At 38.1% G+C, this 20,112-nt stretch overlaps 1 protein-coding gene across 1 annotated transcript in view; it reads left to right on the plus strand.

The window, feature by feature from the left end:
- srrm4 (serine/arginine repetitive matrix 4) overlaps positions 1-20,112 on the plus strand; it is a 162,749-nt gene that overhangs the window by 98,785 nt on the left and 43,852 nt on the right. The window contains exon 2 of the mRNA XM_039771315.1: positions 10,514-10,633. Coding sequence (XP_039627249.1) covers positions 10,514-10,633 — 120 coding nt within the window. The remainder of the gene's footprint in view (positions 1-10,513; positions 10,634-20,112) is intronic.

Genomic DNA, 20,112 nt, shown 5'->3' on the forward strand with positions numbered 1-20,112 from the left:
CATTCAAACTCTCCCTTGGCTTGAAATTTGCCAGATTGTGCAGCACCTGGTTGACTCACTTTTGTACTGTCCAATCCATTTTCAAGACCCCCTTATTACATTACAAGTTCAATGAGAGTCAGTCTTGGCCATACTCGGCATAAAGTGGGAATCATTCCTGTACATACCCAGGCTGAGCCAGCTTCACAATTTTAGTCATCCTAAAATACATGGAATATAGTAGTGCTTGATGGAAGGGACGTGCAGAAAAGCCTTTGTGGGAGCCTATGAATTACTGAACAAAATGCAAGGCAGTCATTAGTTTACCTACCATAGACATCTATGAGATGGACAATAGGAGAAAATGTAAATTAAGAAAGAAACATTAACATAAACACAGGAAGAGTTTGCAAATTTGAAGTGTTCAGGACAAGATCTGAACCCTGCCTCCTAGAACAGTGGTAATCACCTCACCTTCAAGTCACTTTACTTATTCATACATCCTACATTTTCTAAACTGATTAGTCATACATTATGGGACTGACAGCATCAAGAACAAACCATGAATCAACTTTAGATCAAGTGTCAGTCCGTACAGAAAGGGAGCAGACTAAGAAATGAACTCAAGTTCCTTAAACTACACCACCACACTAAGCAACAAATTCTGTTCCTGGAACTGAGAACAGTGACCTGAATCCAGAAGGCACAGCATGGCACAGGCCTTTATTTATTTATTTTTAAGAGCCCTGCTTAGTTAATTAACGTTTCACAACATTAATCAGACAGGACACTTGAAAATAGGAAGGTAGAAAATTACACGAGCTTCCCTGTTGACTACAGCAGGTTACAATCAGCCACATCAAATCAGCGCCCGCTAATTGACGTCTTCAAGACTGCATAATTTTTCACATAAAATTAACTCTTTTCTTATGTTTATTCAGTTGCTTCAGTGTACAAATCGTTTTTTGCCCCAATATTTTTAACAATTTAACAGTTTCTGCATATAGAGAAAGAAAAGGAGAAAATCGTTCAGTCTGTCCTTTTATATGGTGTTCTGCAAAGAGAGCCCCATTATGAGGTGCTATAAGGAAGAATACAATTCAAGACTGGCACAATGATGGCACTTCTTCTTCTTCTTCTTTCAGCTGCTGCCGTTAGGGGTTGCCACAGCGGATCATCTTCTTCCATATCTTTCTGTCATCTGCATCTTGTTCTGTTACACCCGTCACCTGCATGTCCTCTCTCACCACATCCATAAACCTTCGCTTAGGCCTAATATTATTTAATACATGATCACTGGCGTCTCTGTATTCCGGGTAAGTGGGGCACTGCTCCTCATCGCTCAACAGATGGCGGTGTTGGGCAGAATCTGAAGTGCTAAATTCGCCTCAGTATTTTAACACATTGGTATCCTCCTCAGCATTATGTTTACGCCAGGAAAAATGAGCCAAAAATGATTTTTTTCAACAAGAAAACATCTTATTAAGTCTAACAGAAACATGTAAATACTAAAACATCAACATAAATACAGCAGAAAAAGTATGTCTAGTATTCACTGCTGTCCTGATACAGATTTAGTACTCGTCCTTCATGTGATGTGTTTGGAGACAGTCACGATCAGGATAACAGAAGTGTATTTCTTTGCGCACTTATTTTTCTTTTGCTTGCAGATGAATGTCAGTGCCTGATCTGCATGGTCAATGTGCCGCTTGTGTTATTGTTGACAACCATAGCAGAAGGCTTAACGACCTCCACATTTCCCTTGATGTGAACATTTGACAGTTACCACACTAAGAACAGTGCTGAGAGCGCTAACGTCTTGCTTGTCCTTGCATTCAGTTTCAATTTTGCATTTTTTTCATGCAGTTATTTTCACACCACTAACAAGGTTCACTTGACTAAATTCTCCAGGCATATCACAGCGGATTGGTCATACACTGCTGTATCATGCATCAGTTTCACTTTCCTTGTCAATGTCTGATGACCAATTCATATCATCATCACTATTGCTCAATTCAAGAAATGACTCTGTTTCAGTTTGTGCTAAATTTGCCTTTACAGCTATTTGTTTGCCATTATGGTTTTCTTTTTCATGAATATTGATAGGTTACCATAACGTGGCAGAAAGCTTAGAAGTATCCAAGGGTTTTTTGCAAGCATGATGTAATTTCATCCGCTTGACAGCAGCAGAATACTGTCCTGAGAGTTACTCAGACTTAAAACTGTAAAGCAAATCATTACACGTCACCCTAAACCTGATTCAGGCCTGATAGTAATTGCATAGAATTCCAAGTCAGAGTCGCACTTTAAAATGATGGTTAAAATGATCCTGATACACTCATCACAGTCCTCATAATCAAATGTTTTGTTGTAGTATGTGAAATTTTCTTCGTGCTTGGTGCTGCTAGCCTGTTTTTGGTCTGCTCGGACATATCCTTTTACCCTGCATTGTTCTCCCCATACCGTTGCTCATGTGTTGCCTGAACTTTTCAGTTTCAACTTAGATTTTGAAGGCTAGAACCCTTATAAGCAACCAGTTTGTTGATTTTTTTGTGATGCAGTTTAAAGTGTGCATAAACTTGCACATCTCACTGTTTTGGTATGGTGGTGGCATGATGTTTAAGGCTTTGCCCTTCAAATTGCAAGTTTTTGTGTTCACATCCCAATACTGACACCATATGAACATGAGTAAGGCACTTCACTTGCCTGGGTTCCAACTGGAAAAACAAAAGAAATATAATCAATCGTATCTTAAATGTTGTAAGCCACCTTGCATAAAGGCTTCAGCCAAATAATGTTTTAAAGTATTATAATCATGCCAGTTACTTTGTCTATTTTTGTCTACTTTGTCTATTGTTATGAATATTTATTGTCATTCTGCTTTCAGTGTTGAGTATTTGATACTGAGATATATTTAAATTCTGTCCTTTAGTAGTTGACAGACCTTCATTTTGGATTGCTTTATTTGGTCAACCTTTTATTATCACTAGTGGGGGTAGCCTAATTCATTGTGAAACACAGTATCTTTCCCTCAGTCCCCTGCACAGGCTTTACTGAAGGCCATCTCATTCCTCTGTCTCCCTCCAGTCCTTTTCCATGCGGCTCCAATGATCTTTTTCCAGCCACATCCTGTACCTGCACATTCACACCACCGGTTCCATCTTACACAGCTCATTTGGGGGCAGAGACAACTCATTCTGCATTTACTTTTCACCTCTGTGAGCCGATCAATGCCAAAATCTTAATGGATTTAACCAGAGGCAAGTTTCATATGTTCTGTTGTTTAAGGCCCTCAGAATGAAACCCACCCCTATATCCCTTACTGACTGTATCTCTTTCCCAGGTCCACATAAATTTTTATGGCAAAAATCCCACTGTACATGATAGCATGATACACACTAAACTGTAAACTGATGTCAATCGATGGGATTATATAAGAAGTGCAACAGTACTGGATTGGTGTATGCTGTACAAAAGATTCAGATTAGAAAATTAAAGACACGGTTACATCTGTAATGGAGAGTTTTGAATCGAAGTTTGCTAAAGTGAAGTAAGCACTGCCTGACAACTGTGTAAGAAGTGTTTAGGGTAAACAGCAGACTGGAGTTAAAGGAACATTGACAGGAGACCACTTTGATCAAGGCATTGGAGAGGTGAGGCTTAAATGTGTTTAGCCGATGTTAGTACACGGGTGACAGCATTTTGAAGTTAATATAATTTATGAACACTTTGTGCCAAAAGACCTTTGAAAATCCAACCAAACAGACAGAAGAAATAGATGTTTATAATCCAAAGCCTACAACTGCTTCTAAGGTATCTAAAGTACTGGTAGTTAAAATTCAGGCAGAACACCCATGAGCAAAGATATCAAGAAAATGAATGCAGCCGGCTTCTTGCAGCTCAGCAGTGAAGCACAGATAGAAAGTGAGCGAAAGTGCATTTAAGACACTTTTTGGAGATATTTTGAAAAACGTGAATAAAAAGAACAGAGGAATTACTAAAACTTGGGTAGTTTGAAGCTGATTCTAGCACACTGCAAAACTGAACCAGCGGTCTGTTTCACCTTAGTAAGCTTTAGGGTATGTTGGTATATCTGCTTGCTGCAACAACCAGTTTAATCCAATTCAGGGTTTACTGTGGCAGCAGTCCATCTTGGCAGCATAAGGTGCAAAGCAGGAAACAGTCTTAAATGGTGCACATGGAGCCCATACACAGAGGACAATTTGGAATCGCCAATTAACCCAACCTGCATGTCTATGGTGGGAAGAGAGATGGAGTACACAGAACAAAACCTACATGAACAGCACCAGAATGACCAGAATGGCCAGATCCATGAAACTTCAGTGCTAATCACTGCACTACTGTCTCACCCTTTTTATGTAATAATATATTTCAAATGTGTTTCACCATAATTGATGATAGAGCTGGTACGATAAGAACATTGCTAAAACATAAAACCTAGAAACCAGACCCAACACTGGTTCCATCTAAGTAAATAGTGAGAACATGACAAAGACAACTCTTGCTCGGTATATGGGATCACAGGTATCCACCAGCAGTTTTGGAGTGGAGCTGGCAATACTGCAAGTCTACGATACACACTAACCACACAAACACAAAAACCTTAAGCTAACCGTTTATGCTACATCCTAACATAACTAAGCCCTACCCTTAACGTCTGCCCTGAAACTGCTGGTCTACAACTACAGGTATAGACCTGCAGCGACATATGCTGCTATGGCTTTGCAGTTGGAGATTATTGGTTACTGCTATATACCAATTGGTATGGGATTCATAAAAGCAGCCTTAATGTTTTTGAAGCGTCATCAAGTGCAAAGCATTTTATTACTACAAATGTTTGGGATGTGCCATCTTTTAAAAATGACAGACACAGATGGGCACAGATACAGACACATAGCCACTTTTATTTTTTATTAAGGTGGATTTTTATGATATGAATAGTCCCAACCCTTGAGAATTGACTAACATCCTTTCTTGATCTCCCACTAATATTTTATTTCTTTTAATTTAAACATGAGGAATACAAAGTAGGATTCTGTCTAATCATTCTTTAACCAGTTTTGTTTTCTTGCTTTCTCCGTGAAGCTAAAATGCCACAGGCAGCTGAATACATACTACTGCCGCACAGACTGCCCCATCATTTTTAATAAATAAGTTAAAAGTTGGTTTATGGAGAGTGACGAAAAGTAGGGAATGCTGAATCCACTGTTGAGAATTTATATGTAAGAAGTGAAATAGGAACCTCTTTGGAGTCGCGTGGAGCAACTACCCATATTCTAACCAAGACCAGTGTCTGAAAAGCCACAATCCTCATCTCATTTCTTGAAAGCACATCAACTGTCTTTATCAAGTGAAAGCGACAGCTGGATTCATTCCATGAGAAGTAACTTTGTACAAATTGCTAGCTCTGTATTCATTATCCCTGGGTGCTACTGAAACACATGGGGCCAAACTCGATTAAAACAATAAGCGAGTCCTAGTAAATAACAGACCAGTCTCCAGTAGTTGTGTGGCATAGATGTATAATGGCTATCTGACCTCTCTGCTGCCCCTTTGCTGCACTCCAGGAGGTAATTCACCTGCAGCTGTCTCTTTTTGAGAAGAATGTGGCCTTACAAATGTCACTGTTTCTGTACCAGTTTAAAATATAACATGGCCAAATGTACTTTGTTTTTGCAAGTTATGTAACTTCACTTTTGCAAAACCGTTCATACTGACATGTGTCTTTATTGGTAAAAGGAGTATTACTTAACTGTGTCAAGCTACTTGCTGGTTTTAGGAAAATGTGTTGTTCTTCATATATTGTAAAGAGGTCACATGTATCAGGTATACTGAAAATAATTAACAGGGCAGCACAATAGTTACTTCATCACAGCTCCAGAGAACGTGGTTTTGATTTGTAGCCCAGTTACTGTTTTGTGGGTGACATGGCTTTCCACACATACTCCCAAGAAATGTGTTCACTTAACTGGTAGGTCTGAGTTGAATGAATTTGCTTCATGGTGAACTAGAGTCTAGTCCAAATCTAGTTTGTGCCTGGTGCCCAGTGCTGCTGGAATAGGCTTCATTTCTCAGTGAGTCTGTGACGTTTTTAAAATGTTTCAGTACATGGTTAGAAGATGCTAAAAGTCAGTAAATAATTCAGACTTTTTAAACACTGAGGCTACCACTTTAAAATGCATATTTAGACCCTCAGTGGCATCACTAGGGATGTGCAGACCGCACCAGGTGACACCATTGGTGAGACTATCACCAAAATGAGTCTCCATTAAACGTTTGTGCAGTGTTTCAGGCTAAAAGCACCAAGGAGGATACACCCTGCCCAGCACCCCCTGCCCCCCTCACAATCACCACCATTTTGAAACTTTTTCTCTACGTGAAGAACTGTAGACTCATGGAATAAATTACCAAGCCAAGTAGTGTGGCAAGGAATAAGATTTTGCAGTCCTTCAAATCACAACTTGATGCTGTTTAGGACAATCTAGATGAAAAGGATGGACAAGCTTGTTTGACTGAATTGACAGTTCTTGTCACAGTTTTCTAACATTAGCATAGCAATCAATCAGTTCATTAAGAGCCATGTGGAAGGTGTGGATTAAATCAGAGCTATAGTAACTATATTGTTGGCCAGCTGTGCTTTTGTCCATAAATCAAAAATCTGTTACAGTACATTGTAAAGCTCAATAGTTCAAACAAAAACACCATATCCCTTAACAAGAGAACTGAGCAGATACATTTAAAGCCTATGCACTTAAATTTGTAAAGACATCGGCCTTTGCTTAAGCATTTGGTTGCAACCGCAGACCCACTTTAAAAATGTGGATTGTAATAATGGATGGATGCTAAAAATGATTGCCATTTTACCATTCTGCATTGTTTTTAGGTTCCATACATGCTACCAGAATAGGTTCTGCCTCACCCCCACAATCCTAAAGTTGCATTTGAAAGTAGATGGAGAAATTGGTGTTCCTGGTTTAAGAAGAGGAGTGAATCTGAGCATTTCTGAGAAGATGGTTAAGAGGCCGGCACAGCTTAGCTATTGGCCTTCCAAGCCAGCTAATGGTCTCCTGAAAGGTCTCCTCATGTTTTGTTAAACTATTTACATTCTAATCCAGGAATATCAATGGAAAAGTCTTTATTTCAGTATTTATTAGTCTAAAAGCCACTGCACAGAATTAGCTTGTACCTCTCATCTCCAATGTGCTTTAATGAAAAACATAGATAGATAGATAGATAGATAGATAGATAGATAGATAGATAGATAGATAGATAGATAGATAGATAGATAGATAGATAGATAGATAGATAGATAGATAGATAGATACTTTATTAATCCCAAGGGGAAATTCACATAATCCAACAGCAGTATACTGATACAAAGAAACAATATTAAATTAAATAGTAATAAAAATGAAAAAAATTAAAATACAATTAATGTTAGCATTTACTCCCCCGGGTGGAATTGAAGAGTCGCATAGTGTGGGGGAGGAACGATTTCCTCAGTCTGTCAGTGGAGCAGGACAGTGACAAAAGTCTGTCACTGAAGCTACTCCTCTGCCTGGAGATGACACTGTTCAGTGGATGCAGTGGATTATTCATGATTGACAGGAATTTGCTTAATGCCCGTCGCTCTGCCACAGATGTTAAACTGTCCAACTTTAATCCTACAATAGAGCCTGCCTTCTTAACAAGTTTGTCCAGGCGTAGACATGTTAGGTCTACTTCTGTTATTACAATGAAAAAAGATCTCTGCTCCTCACAGCATCATACATGCGTAAAATCATGTACCTGTACATGTTCTCAAAGCTGCTTAATTCAATTCAAGGTTGTGGGGTGCTGGGCCCTATCCTAGCAGCACTGGGAGCACTGCAGGGAAAATTTCCTGGATGAAGTGCTAGTCTGTCTCTTGCTTACCCACACTTTCTAATACCAGGGCTAATGAATCTAATACATGTTTTAGGGATGTCAGAGGGAAACCCGTGCAGCCCTTGGGAGAGTGTATACTGTCAATATAGAGTGCTGGAAAAGGGAGGCAGCCACTGTGCCGCTCTTTCATTGCATCATGTTAATCCTTGTCTTGCTCACTGAGCTCCATAACAAATATCCACATATCCTACTTTATTGCAGGCAAATTCCATATCACATTAATTATATTTTTCTAAAATTAAGGTGAGACACAAAGTTCCCAAAACACAGCTATATGTTTGGAAGTTGCAGCATCTTTGCTACTGAAGCAATTCAATGAAAAGTAGATTAGTTTAGACCGCTTAATTTAACTGAGTCCACGGCAGACACCCATTTAGCTTTTGCCACATTAAGAAGTTTACCCCTGAGCTTTGCCTGTTTCAGTAAAGTGCTGGAACAAGACAAGTGCCGCACCCTGTAGGTGATGCAATTCTGGCACAGAGAGCATACGATGCTCCACTAGGACAGTTTTGTATTCCCAAAGAGCACAGAAAGAAAATGTTTGAAAAGCTAAAGTCAAAGTGCAGCACATACAAATACAAGAAGTATACTTTACAGTGGAACTACTTGAGTGCCTTGTTAAATATAAGATGTAATAAACCTCTACCTACACCTGAGATTATAAATAAATAGAAAACATGCCCCTAGAAGGTACCAGCATAAATGCAATGTCAAGCTGTCATTGTTCCACAGAACTGAAAGATGGCAGCAGAGAAGTCCTCTAGGTTTCTGGGTCATTATTGCAGGGCTGTGGAGTCAGAAGTAATTATTGGATTACTGAAGTTGGTAAAAGATATATAGTCTCTGATTAAATGTAAATTGTAATATAATGTGTTAAAATTTCTGAAAAAATACAGACTTTTTAATTTTAAAAGTTTTGTGTTTTGTTTAATGCTACTCAGTGTTTGTACAGTAGAACCCCATTTATCTGTGCCCCAATTTTAATGAGGTTCCACATTATCGGAGGTGAACCTGTAAATGTACTACACTACTTTTCTTATAATTCATAAAAGCTTAGACATGTATACTGTACCAAGCACATGAATACTATACTTGTCATCTCAACTGCACCGAGCAAGTGATCGAGGAGCTGGCGACTGTGGGAATGTAGGCCTGACTCACTCACCCACCGGCTACTGTCAGTGCGTTACCAGTGTTCACTGTGTACACGTGATTTACTGTTTCGTACACTTAAGATATTTGTGTTTATACATTCAATTTCACAATAATTTGATTCATGGATGAGTCACTACCCAATAACCAGTCTAATGATTCTCGTTCATTTGATTCTTGAATGAATTAGAGCCAGTCGAATTGATTTTTGTTGATCTGATTTTCAATCAGATGTGATTTTGATCTGATGTTGATTCTTATTGATGTGATTTGTGATCTGAGAGCCAGCCTAACGATTCTTATTTATTTGATTCGTGAACAAGTCACTATTCTAGAGCCAGTCTAATTCTTGGTTTATTTGATTTGTGAACGAATCATTTTGAATTGTACAGTTCTTATTCATTTTAATAATTCACTTTTATTATGCATCTAAAAATGTGTTATCGTGCTTTATGTATGGAAACAGGACAATGGAATGTAATTTATCATGTTAAATTTATAATTATATATTTATATAAAATTAATTATTATTATTTTTTTATATATATATTATTATTTTTTTATATATATATAAATAATGTCTGAATTATTAAATTATATACGTGGGACTTCTCCCCTGAGCCTCCACATAAGCACCAGACTCTAAATGAATCAAAAGAAATGATTCACTTAAACGGGTAGAATGACTCAAATCAGTAAAGTGAATCTAAATGCTCCTCAGTAGAGAGTACACAGAACCATAAGGGCTAGAAATAACATTGTACTTAAAACCAGTTGCACATTTAGTCTGAACACACTTGGTTCTAGGTAGCCATGCCGACTGCTGTCACCCTGCTTTCGCCATTCTTTTTTCCTCCCTTTAAGTATTAAATTCCCTTGTAGAGCTTCAGGGCATTGTCTCACAACCTTGAGATGTGTAAATCAGGCAGGGAATGTCAGAGTAATTGAAGTAGGTAAACGAGGAACTTTTAAATTGACAGCTCATTTGAATATTGATATTGTTACACTTCAGATTTGATTGGGGCCTGGAAAGAGATATGCAAATGAGAATGGGGAGGCAGAAATACTGAAAATCGGGTCATGGCATACTCGGCTTGCTCTCTAGTGTTGCCAGTGAAGATGGTCAGTCTGCATTCCAAGACATCCTCTAATGCTGAATATGTGGGAGCTACATTACTCAACTTTTTCAGTTTTCAATATAACCTAACAAGTAGCCACCATTTCTGTCCCCTTATAAGAGTTTAAAATCAATTCTTTGCCATCTACCATTCCTATAGCACACTACTGCTTTCTGTTTTCTCATGCAAACATTATTCTAACTAGTGTATTGTGTGACGGTGACATCATGATCAATTCACGGCTGTCTTACTACTTGTTACAAATTGTGCTTTTACCTGACCATCTAAATATGCATTTTTTTTTATTGATTATGTAGCACACAGAAAAAAGCAGAAGAGACTAAAGCTGAGAGCGTTAGTGTGACCCAGGAGACCTCCAGAGGAAACGAATGTGCCAAGGTGAAGGACGGCAAACACCACAGCCCTCGTTTTCCCAGGTAAGCCTCATTCCAGACATGCCAGGCATTTCTGCTCTTTGATATCAAAGCACTTGGCTAGTCTTGATCTGTCTAATACGTTTGCACCTAGGGGTGCAAAGGCTCAAACAGCAGACACAGTAGGCAACTGACAGCTTAAGATTTGAAGAGCAATGCTTAATGACTTCCATTGGGCTAAGGGGCTGATGTGAGGATCTCGTTCGACTTTCTCAAACAAAATGAGGCTGTGTGACTGCAAGCCAGACGGCCTTGATGCTGCAGGGTGGAAAGGGCTTTATCAAGAATTATTGGGGGTGCCTTGTGAATTAGGAATACCAAATTATTCCCATAATAATAGATAAATCTATTTATCCGTCAGTGCATTTTTTTTATTACATGGTAAGGGATGTCATACCATATCCTGTCTGTACTGGGGCAAAGCATAACTGTCCTGGGTGGCACATCAGTTCATCAAAGGGCTGTTTTACCTGTACAGCACCAGTTTGCATTCACCAGTGCATGATCATCTTTAACATAACCAGAAAAACTAGATTGCGTAAGTCAGTGGCCCATTACACGACTTCTAGTCAGAGAGGGCAACTGCAGTTGCTGATTTTGTTGCCTGAGGTTGTCAGATTACACAACAATCACAGATACAGTGCATCCGAAAAGTATTCACAGCGCATCACTTTTTCCACATTTTGTTATGTTACAGCCTTATTCCAAAATGGATTAAATTCATTTTTTTCCTCAGAATTCTACACTCAACACCCCATAATGACAACCTGAGAAAAGTTTACTTGAGGTTTTTGCAAATTTAATAAAAATAAAAAAACTGAGAAAGCACATGTACATAAGTATTCACAGCCTTTGCCATGAAGCTCCAAATTAAGCTCAGGCGCATTTTTTTTCTTTACATTATGTCAGGATACATAAAATAAGACATTAGACAGACAAGTTTTTCTTCTGTTTGTGAAGTCCAAAATGCACGTTTTCATTATTCCTTGTAGCTTCATTGTATGCATTGTTTTTTCAGGCATACACACAAGCCTACTGCTGCGACTTAAGTCAAATGTTGTTGGACTAAACTCAAGATTGACTGAGTGGAGTTGCTGAGTTTGTCAGACTTCACAACTGACAGTCACAGGAGTGCACTGTGTTTGCCTGCAAGTTGCTAACGAATATGTAAATGAAGCATGCAACTGAAAATCACTGGCAAAATTCTAATGTGAAAGGGCATATCGGGAACACATACATGGACAATGAGACACAGAGTACGTTTACCTGCACGCACAAAACCGCAATAAGGTGTGCAGCCTGCTTAAGACAGAAACCTGGTTTCTTAAAATTCCCAGCTTACATGCCCTGAGTCCACTCATGGAGTTCTCCTTTGGCAAACTCAGCAATGTCATAAAAATGCAATAAAAAGTTAAACATTATCAACAGGACCCAGGAATCCAAAAACAAGCATGAAGCCCGCATCTCCCAAGCTTGTGCTGCTGAGTTTACAAATGTACATTCAGTGCAATAACATAAATTTAGCCATTTCTGAAACACTGAGAAAATTATTTCAACCAGGGAAAGGAATAATGTGATCACACAGGCATTTGAATCAGGAAATTTATCTTTGTGGAAGCTCCCAGTGTTTTCCACCGTGACAGCTGGATGCGTGTGTGTGGAAAATCTACCAATGGTCCAGTATTTAATTAAAAATGCTCATGCCTTTAAACAACTCACACAATTGTGATTTGTTTAATTATAAAATGACTATTTCAAACCATAAAGAACAATACACAGGTGAGGTTATGTCTTAAAGAAAACCGTGTGATCACAACAAAACTAAATTTAATTCAGTGCAATTGTATCAAAATAACAACTTTTGTGAAACTAAATAAATACACATCAAACCTAATTATAGATCAACAGCCTACACGACAAGTCAGAAATAAGGGAAAAGAGCAAGTGAAAAAATGTTATTGCACCAGCTCTAAATTGGTCTCTTAAAGAGACAAAGCCCAGTTATTCGCTAAAAAGGTTTTAACCCTTTATTTAACCACTAGCCGTGCTAACCAGCTAAAATGGATTGAAATATAAGTAATCAATGTTGTTGTTAATATTTGAAGTATATCACCTGTTTTGTAGTCCTATTCAAAGGAGTGGCATGTCATAGGAGTGACATAACAAAGGAGTGAAACCTCAGATATAAATTTCAAATTAGTGACAACCATCCAACCAACCATCCAAGTGGTAGGTGATGCGACAACGATTTTTTTGGTGAGCGTCATTTCAGTTGTGTGTGGTAGGTGAGGCGACAATGATTTTTTTGGCGAACATACATTCAGTTGTGTGTGGTAGGTGACTCGTTATGTCACTCCAATAAAATGTCACTCCTTTAATACGGTATTTATGTCACTCCTATGAAGTGTCACTCCTTCGATACCGACCCATTAAGCATGTAATAGTAAAATGCATTGCATTTGTCATTCCAACAAATAGTGCATCACAAACATTTGTAGTAATAAAATGCATTACTACAAATGTTTTTGTGGCAGCATCTCATGGAATGATAAATGCAATGCATAAGTCTCTGTTAACTGCCATTTGATATGGGATTTGTAAAAGCAGTGTTAATGTTTGTGATGCTCCATCTCTTGGAATAACAAATGGTAATGCATAAGTCTCTGTTATATGCCATTTGTAAAAACAGTGTTAATATTTGCACTGCACCTTTTGTTGGAATGACAATTACAATACATTCTATTACTATAAATGATTGTGATGTGCCATCTGTGGTAATGACAAAATCAATGCATATGTCTGTTTGAAGTCATAAGTTAAGGGATTCGTAAAAGCAGTGATAATGTTTGTAATGTGCTATCTGTTAGAATATAAAATTCAATGTATATTAGGTTTATAAATGTTTATGATGTACCGTCTTTTGGAATGACAGAAATAGTACCTAGATGGGTGCAGATATACACAGACACTTGTCCTTTTATTAAGGTGGATAAATATTTACCCATCCTGCACAAGGAGTGGTGGGACAGAGTTTAGCGACAATGAAATTTTAGTGTGCTTTCCCGGTGCTTGTGCCTGCCAGTGCGAACAGTGGGATGGCGTTGTGAACAAATCGTACATCACGCATATCCATGTGACAAAATATCTGTCTCTTTGACAAAGCAAATAAGTAGAAAATGCTACAATTTTTAAATCCGATAACTCTTTGCACTGGAAAGTACATTTTCTAACCTGTTAAAATAGGAATGTGCTTGTTTGGTAAAAATACAATTTATAGACAAACATAAAAAACAATGTTTATTGACACTTAAATATCATTATATGGTGTTTGTATATTCTTTCTGTAAAGATTTTTATTGTGTTAATATGAGACTTGTTCCATGCTGCACATTTATATTATGAACAATTTGCCATATTTGCCAAGGGATGTGATGTAAAAATGAAGCACTGCAGCTGAAAAGTGAAAAAATTACTTTTTTTTTTTTTTGATGGTTCATCTGCCACCCCTCAGCCTAAAAAAACAAATGCTGCTCATGATTGCATCCATTTTTATGTCATCTTAAGTAATAATACTTCTAATTTCTGTAAAATATTGGAATCACCAGCCATCAGCTTATGCATACTGAACTGTTAAAGAAATGACCCAGAGCCTTTGCTGTAAGTGTTACAGACATCAGACTCAAGGTTATCTCATAGCAGCCCTACATTTATACTGTCAAGCCGTTGCTTTTGCAGAGCTGAAGGCTGATGTGTTTATAGAATAGAAATCTAAAGATGACGCCGCTTGCCAAAGCTCAATGCAACACACTGCTTGATCCGGTTTACTGAACGATGCTAAAGAAAATCTGCTTTCTTTTTCTGTCGGTGGATGTTTAGATTTCTATATTTTCTTGACATTCCACTCATTTTCATAAAGGAAGAGGCAGGATTAAACTTCAAATAAGCAGTTTGCCAAAGAAACCCACCTCCAGCAGCATATTTTGACGAGACAGCAGGTCAGGCATTTGGTGACATGGTCTGCCACTCCGGCCTGTAGTTATCCCCCAGGTTTTCAGAGCTTAAAGCTCATTTTCAAATGCTCCGGAGCACCAGGGCGGCTCCGCTGGGGGCTGCTCAGCGTATGAAGGTTGAGTGAAGGTGACAGAAGAAATTGGAACAGACAGGATCTTGGTAGACAAGTGGAAAGAATGGAGCTTTAAAAAATAAAACTGTAGGAAAAAGGCCAAGGCACTTGGAGAAGCAAGTGTTTTCAAAAGGAGGAATTTTCATTATCACAATTAACATAATGTGTTCAGATTGGAACGGCTCTTTTTTGATTTTCAACAAACCGCACACTTATTACATACACTGCACAAGGTCAATGTTAGCCTTTACCAGTTCCTGAGAAATACCCTTAACAGCAGTTGCTTTAAACTAATAAAACGAATGTGTTTAGGGCCCTTAAAATGTACACTGTGAAACACCGGACAGTTGAACAGTGGGGGCTGACCTTGTTTAATCTTCAAGTGATATTGATCTTTGTATATTAAGTTGGAGGCAAAGGCCACAGATTACAATCAGTCAACTCATAAAAAGACTGCATGAAAATTCCAGGTCTCTGTCCCAGTGTGTTTCATCTAATTCAGTATATATTGTATAATCCTGCAATCCAGTACTAGAAAATGGATGCCTTTATCCAAACACAGCAATGGCTATGAAGAGTATTAAATTCCATATTCACTACTGATTTTGTTTTTTTTTTCTTTCTCTCTCCCTCCCCCATCCCCAACCTTCTGCTGAGGTCCAACTGTTAAGGTGCTCTGGTCTCTTCTCCTAGTTTTTGCTTCAGGTTCACATGTGTACAATACAATGAGATTCTCACTTGAGTTCCTCCCACAGACTAGTCAGACTCGTATAACAGAAAGAATACACAATAAATGCCACACAGACGAAGTGCACAACAGCATACATTAAATACAATATTAGATATCATGTTGATGAAAAACTATTTACACATTTTATTGTTATACAACATTGAATTAAATGTGGCTTTTTTGACATTGACCAACAGAAAAAGACTCTTTCGTGTCAAAGTGAAAACATACTGTATCTCTGCATAATGGACTGGCAGAAGGTTCTGTGATCTGAAGAGACTAAAACTGAGCATTCTGGCCATCAAACTAAACAGCTTGTTTTGAACACTGCACATTACAAAAAACACACCATCTTCTCCATGAAGCATGGTGATGGCAGGATCAGGCTATGGGGATGCTTCTCTACAGCAGGTTCTGGAAGGCTTATGAGAGGTAGGAGAAAAAATAAATGCTGCAGTTTGCAGGGGAAGCCTGGTGCAGTCTGTAAGAAACCTGCACATTGGGACAAAATTTGTTTTCCAGCAAGATAAGGACGCCAAGCATAAAGCCAAAGCTACACCGGAATGTCTTAAATACAATGGTGTTGATGACCTGGAGTTTCCAGATCTCAATCCAATTAAAGTTTGTGGCTGGACTTGACAAAGCCTGTTCAGTCATGATCAACATGACACCTGACAAGAGTCTGAACAGTTTTGCAAAGAAAAATGGGGGAAAATGGCAGAGTCTAAATGTGCAAAGAGACCTGTGCAGACAAACTCCAAGTTGTCATGGCTGCCAAAATTATGTGATCAGTTATTTTAACTTTTGTATTTGTAATTAATTTAGACCACTTTTGCAATGAGTCTTTTTCTGTTGAGCAATGTCAAAAAAAAAAAAAAATTCAAGAGTAATTTAATGTTATATAACAATAACATATGAAAACTTCCAGGGGGGTGAAAACTTTTCATAGACAGTCTAAGCAATGCACATCAGGAAGGCTCAAGCCATTGTCAGTGTGAGGTGCTTTTGATTAGCCTCAAGTAGTGGGCATTCTGCAGAAAGATACCAAAAAGGTTACTGCTGCTTGTAACAGTGGTGTGCATGTCAAGAATAAATGCCAATAAGTCTTAATACCTTTAAGCAACTATCACTTCACTGTATGTGGCTAGAAATCTGAAATGGTAATTGGTTCACACTGGTCAGAGGATATAATTTATTCTTTTCTGATAGAAATTCAAATACTGTACAGCGGTCACCTGGAATGTGAAATGGCCCGCAGAATTCAGCACATAGGTATTGAAATTTAAAGAAAACTATAATATTTCCTACTGTTGTCCTCATCATCATGCACTTTGATATTGTAGGCAAAATTAACAACAAAGGATAATTGGCACTTTAGAAGGGCTGCAAGTGCTGAGCTGCAAACTCTTGTTAAGGGCTGAAATGGCAAAAGCATTGTAGCAAAGTACAAACAGGTCCCATTAACATAATGTGTACTTGGCGTCCCAGTAATCAGCAGCTCTGCACTTAAGTGGCCTTTCAATGGCTATTAATGCTCATAGCATAGGAGCCACTGCTTTACACATTTGTTAGTAATTACCTTTTTTTCTCTCTTACATCCACATTCATATTTTAAAAGCAAGCACCACCAGCAAAGGATCACTGTTCACAACAGGAGTCCTCCTCATTTTTAGCCCTAAGAATACGAGTGTGACAACACTGTGAACAAAGGCAGCAGCATGAAGTCAAACAATGAATGCGACATACGGTCGTCACACTGCTTAACTTGACTCCAAAGACGTTGGTTATCTGCTTTATATACTTGTATCCAGAAAATGAAGGTAGTTTCGGTTACCAAAGCCTTTTGCATAAAACAAATGGCTAACACTTGTGATTACAATTAAATGAAAGCCTTTATAAAGCAAAACGGGGCTTTTATTACTGCCGTTGGGAAGAACAGTGGTTCTTTGGAGCTCCAGAGATGGTGGTTCAGTCTCTGTCCATGCAATGTGCACATTCTTGCCTTTTTCTAGCATGGATTTTCTCCCAGTTGCCTAACACAACAAAAGATGTATGTTAGCTTAGTAGAAATCATTCATATCAGCCTTACATGAGTATGACTTTCGAGGGGCTGACATCTCATCCACGTCTGCATCCTGCTTTGCACCTGATACAGCTGGGACATACTCAAACTCCTTGTGTTAAAGTAATGAAATAAGTGGATGAGAAAAATTGGATACTGTAATGTATTTCTCCAATCTGCTCCTGAAAACCCTATCATAAGGTGAATTTTCGTAATGCAAAGCAAACAGAAAAATCACCATTTAATTAAATTGGGATAAATGTAAGCATTCTCTGGCCCCCAAAATTAATTCCAGTATTACTTATTTTGGCTGACACGTTTATCCAAGACGACTTACAACATCGGTTACAATTCTTTTGTTTTTCCAGTGAAAGCACAGACAGTTGAAATGACTTGCTTACAAGGTGTCAATAGTGGGATCTGAACCCAGTAATTAAGGATTTTAATTTCAAAGCCTTAAGTACTCACCAAAGCCAAATGTTTTGTGGTAGAAATTGTTACCATTCTATCACACCACTCACAAGTTGTAAAGTTATTAACACGTTTTTAGCGGAAAAGAGTTATTTCAGATCATCCAATTTTTGTCCATTATTAACTGAGTCTGTGTAGTCTCTTACTCCTAGTTTAAGTGTATAATCACCAATAATCAGTCAAAGCTCCTACCTACATAATACTTACCTCATTATTATTATGTAGGTGATGTAATGAAAGTTGACACCTCCATGCTCTTCATAATTAGCTATTGTTGTGTATAGATAGCTTTTAATAGTCTAATCAGGTGATATTCTCTATAATGCGCTCATGAATGCTCAGAGAAAACTGCCAATTAGTCCCCATTTAAGGCCACTCATATAAATTTGTCAATTCTTCCACCACATCATGCTTTTTTTGTGTGGTCTAACATTCTCTATTTTCTTCATATTATCTTAGTAATTGTAAGCCCACAGTTCATCCCATGGGCTCAGACAACTCATATGCACTCATTTTTTCTCATTTATTTTATGCTGCAGGCAAATTCTGCTTATTAAGAAGACATTGGCTTGCCTTGTTTATATTGCCCCACCATCTCTAATTAGTCTAGAGTGACCCTGATTCATAAATGTTTTGGGACATTTTTTTTTTTTTAAACCATTGGGCTGTTTACAATATAAGGACCCTTTAGGAGCAATTGCCTTTTCTGGCTTCTGTCAGCAGTGCCTCAAGTCACAATCTCATGGGACCTTCTCTCCATGTCTGCTGCCTCCAGGCACCTCACAGATGCTCTGCTTAAGTGGAGCCTCAAGAGCTCCTATGCTTGCACAATTTACACCACTAATTACAGTGTATCTGCCTATCTCAGAGTCGTGTTCTTCCCCAAATGACACATTTATTAATATGTTGGTCTATTTGACACCAAATCTGTTACAAATCCACAGTACACAAGTTCAACTTTAGGTTTAGCAATATTCAGAACTTTACAATTTTTATTATTTACATCCTCACAACAGGAAGAAAAAATTCTAAAAATATTGACATGTTTTCTGAGCCCAAAATATTTTCTAAGTTGTGGAATTTCAAGTAATTTTATCTTTAAGAATTTACTTCTTGATCCATTTTCTGAATGTATTTTTGCTACCAAGCGGAGATGGCATGGGTACACGCCCTCGATTACAATGGGCCAGTTTAGAATTGCCAGTTGATGTCCATTAAGATGAAAAACCTACAGTTAAAGGAGGAATCTAGATTAAGTTTTGTAGTAATTGTTCATAAAATAAAAGAATGATTATATGTTAGAAACTTGAGCAGTACTATAGGCAAAAGTCACAGAAGCCCACATGAAGTAGATTTTACATGTAAATGTGATGTTTCTGCTTTTAACAAAAATCCATTTGTTTTGTCCCAATTGCCACTCGCTTTTCGTCTTTTCAGTGTGACTTTAAATACTTTAAAAGCAGTGAATTTCTACTAGGCAGACTCTGTTGTGCATGCTAAAGTATTCATTAATACTTGTCATGTACACTTCTATTCATAACAACAGGGCTGCCATTTAGCAAGAAACTGAACAGACTGAAAATTGAACAGAGTAAATAGACCGCTTCGATCTTTAAAAAAAAAAAAAAGAAAAGGTTGAGTTGGCTTTCTGAAGAAAATGTAGTTCTTTTAAATTCTACAGAAGCTAAACAAGGTGAAGAATTAAGGATAGCATTGCTGCCTCACCTCTGGGTATCTGCGTGCCAGTTCTGGACAGACTGAGTTTATTCATTCTTCCTGAATCTGTAGGTCTTTTCATGGTACATCATATTCCTTCCATTTCCAAAGGTAGGCTTTTTAGATTTATTTGTGTGAGCTTGTGACCTTGATTGTGAATGAATTTTGTGTAGACTGGCATCCCATCCAGAGAAGGTTCTTGCATTTGACATGATGTGGCCTGTAATGGAATTACATAGGTGGAAATAAGCACCCATCCCATCACCTGCCACACTATTGTGACTGTTGTAAACCAAGCTTGTTGAACTTTATTATTGACTTCTTTATTAAATGTATCCTACTTATGCAGTTTATTTCAAAAAGGGGTGAACATAGGGAAT

Source organism: Polypterus senegalus, chromosome 12, assembly GCF_016835505.1.
Source record: "Polypterus senegalus isolate Bchr_013 chromosome 12, ASM1683550v1, whole genome shotgun sequence".
In the NCBI taxonomy this organism is placed as follows: domain Eukaryota; kingdom Metazoa; phylum Chordata; class Cladistia; order Polypteriformes; family Polypteridae; genus Polypterus; species Polypterus senegalus.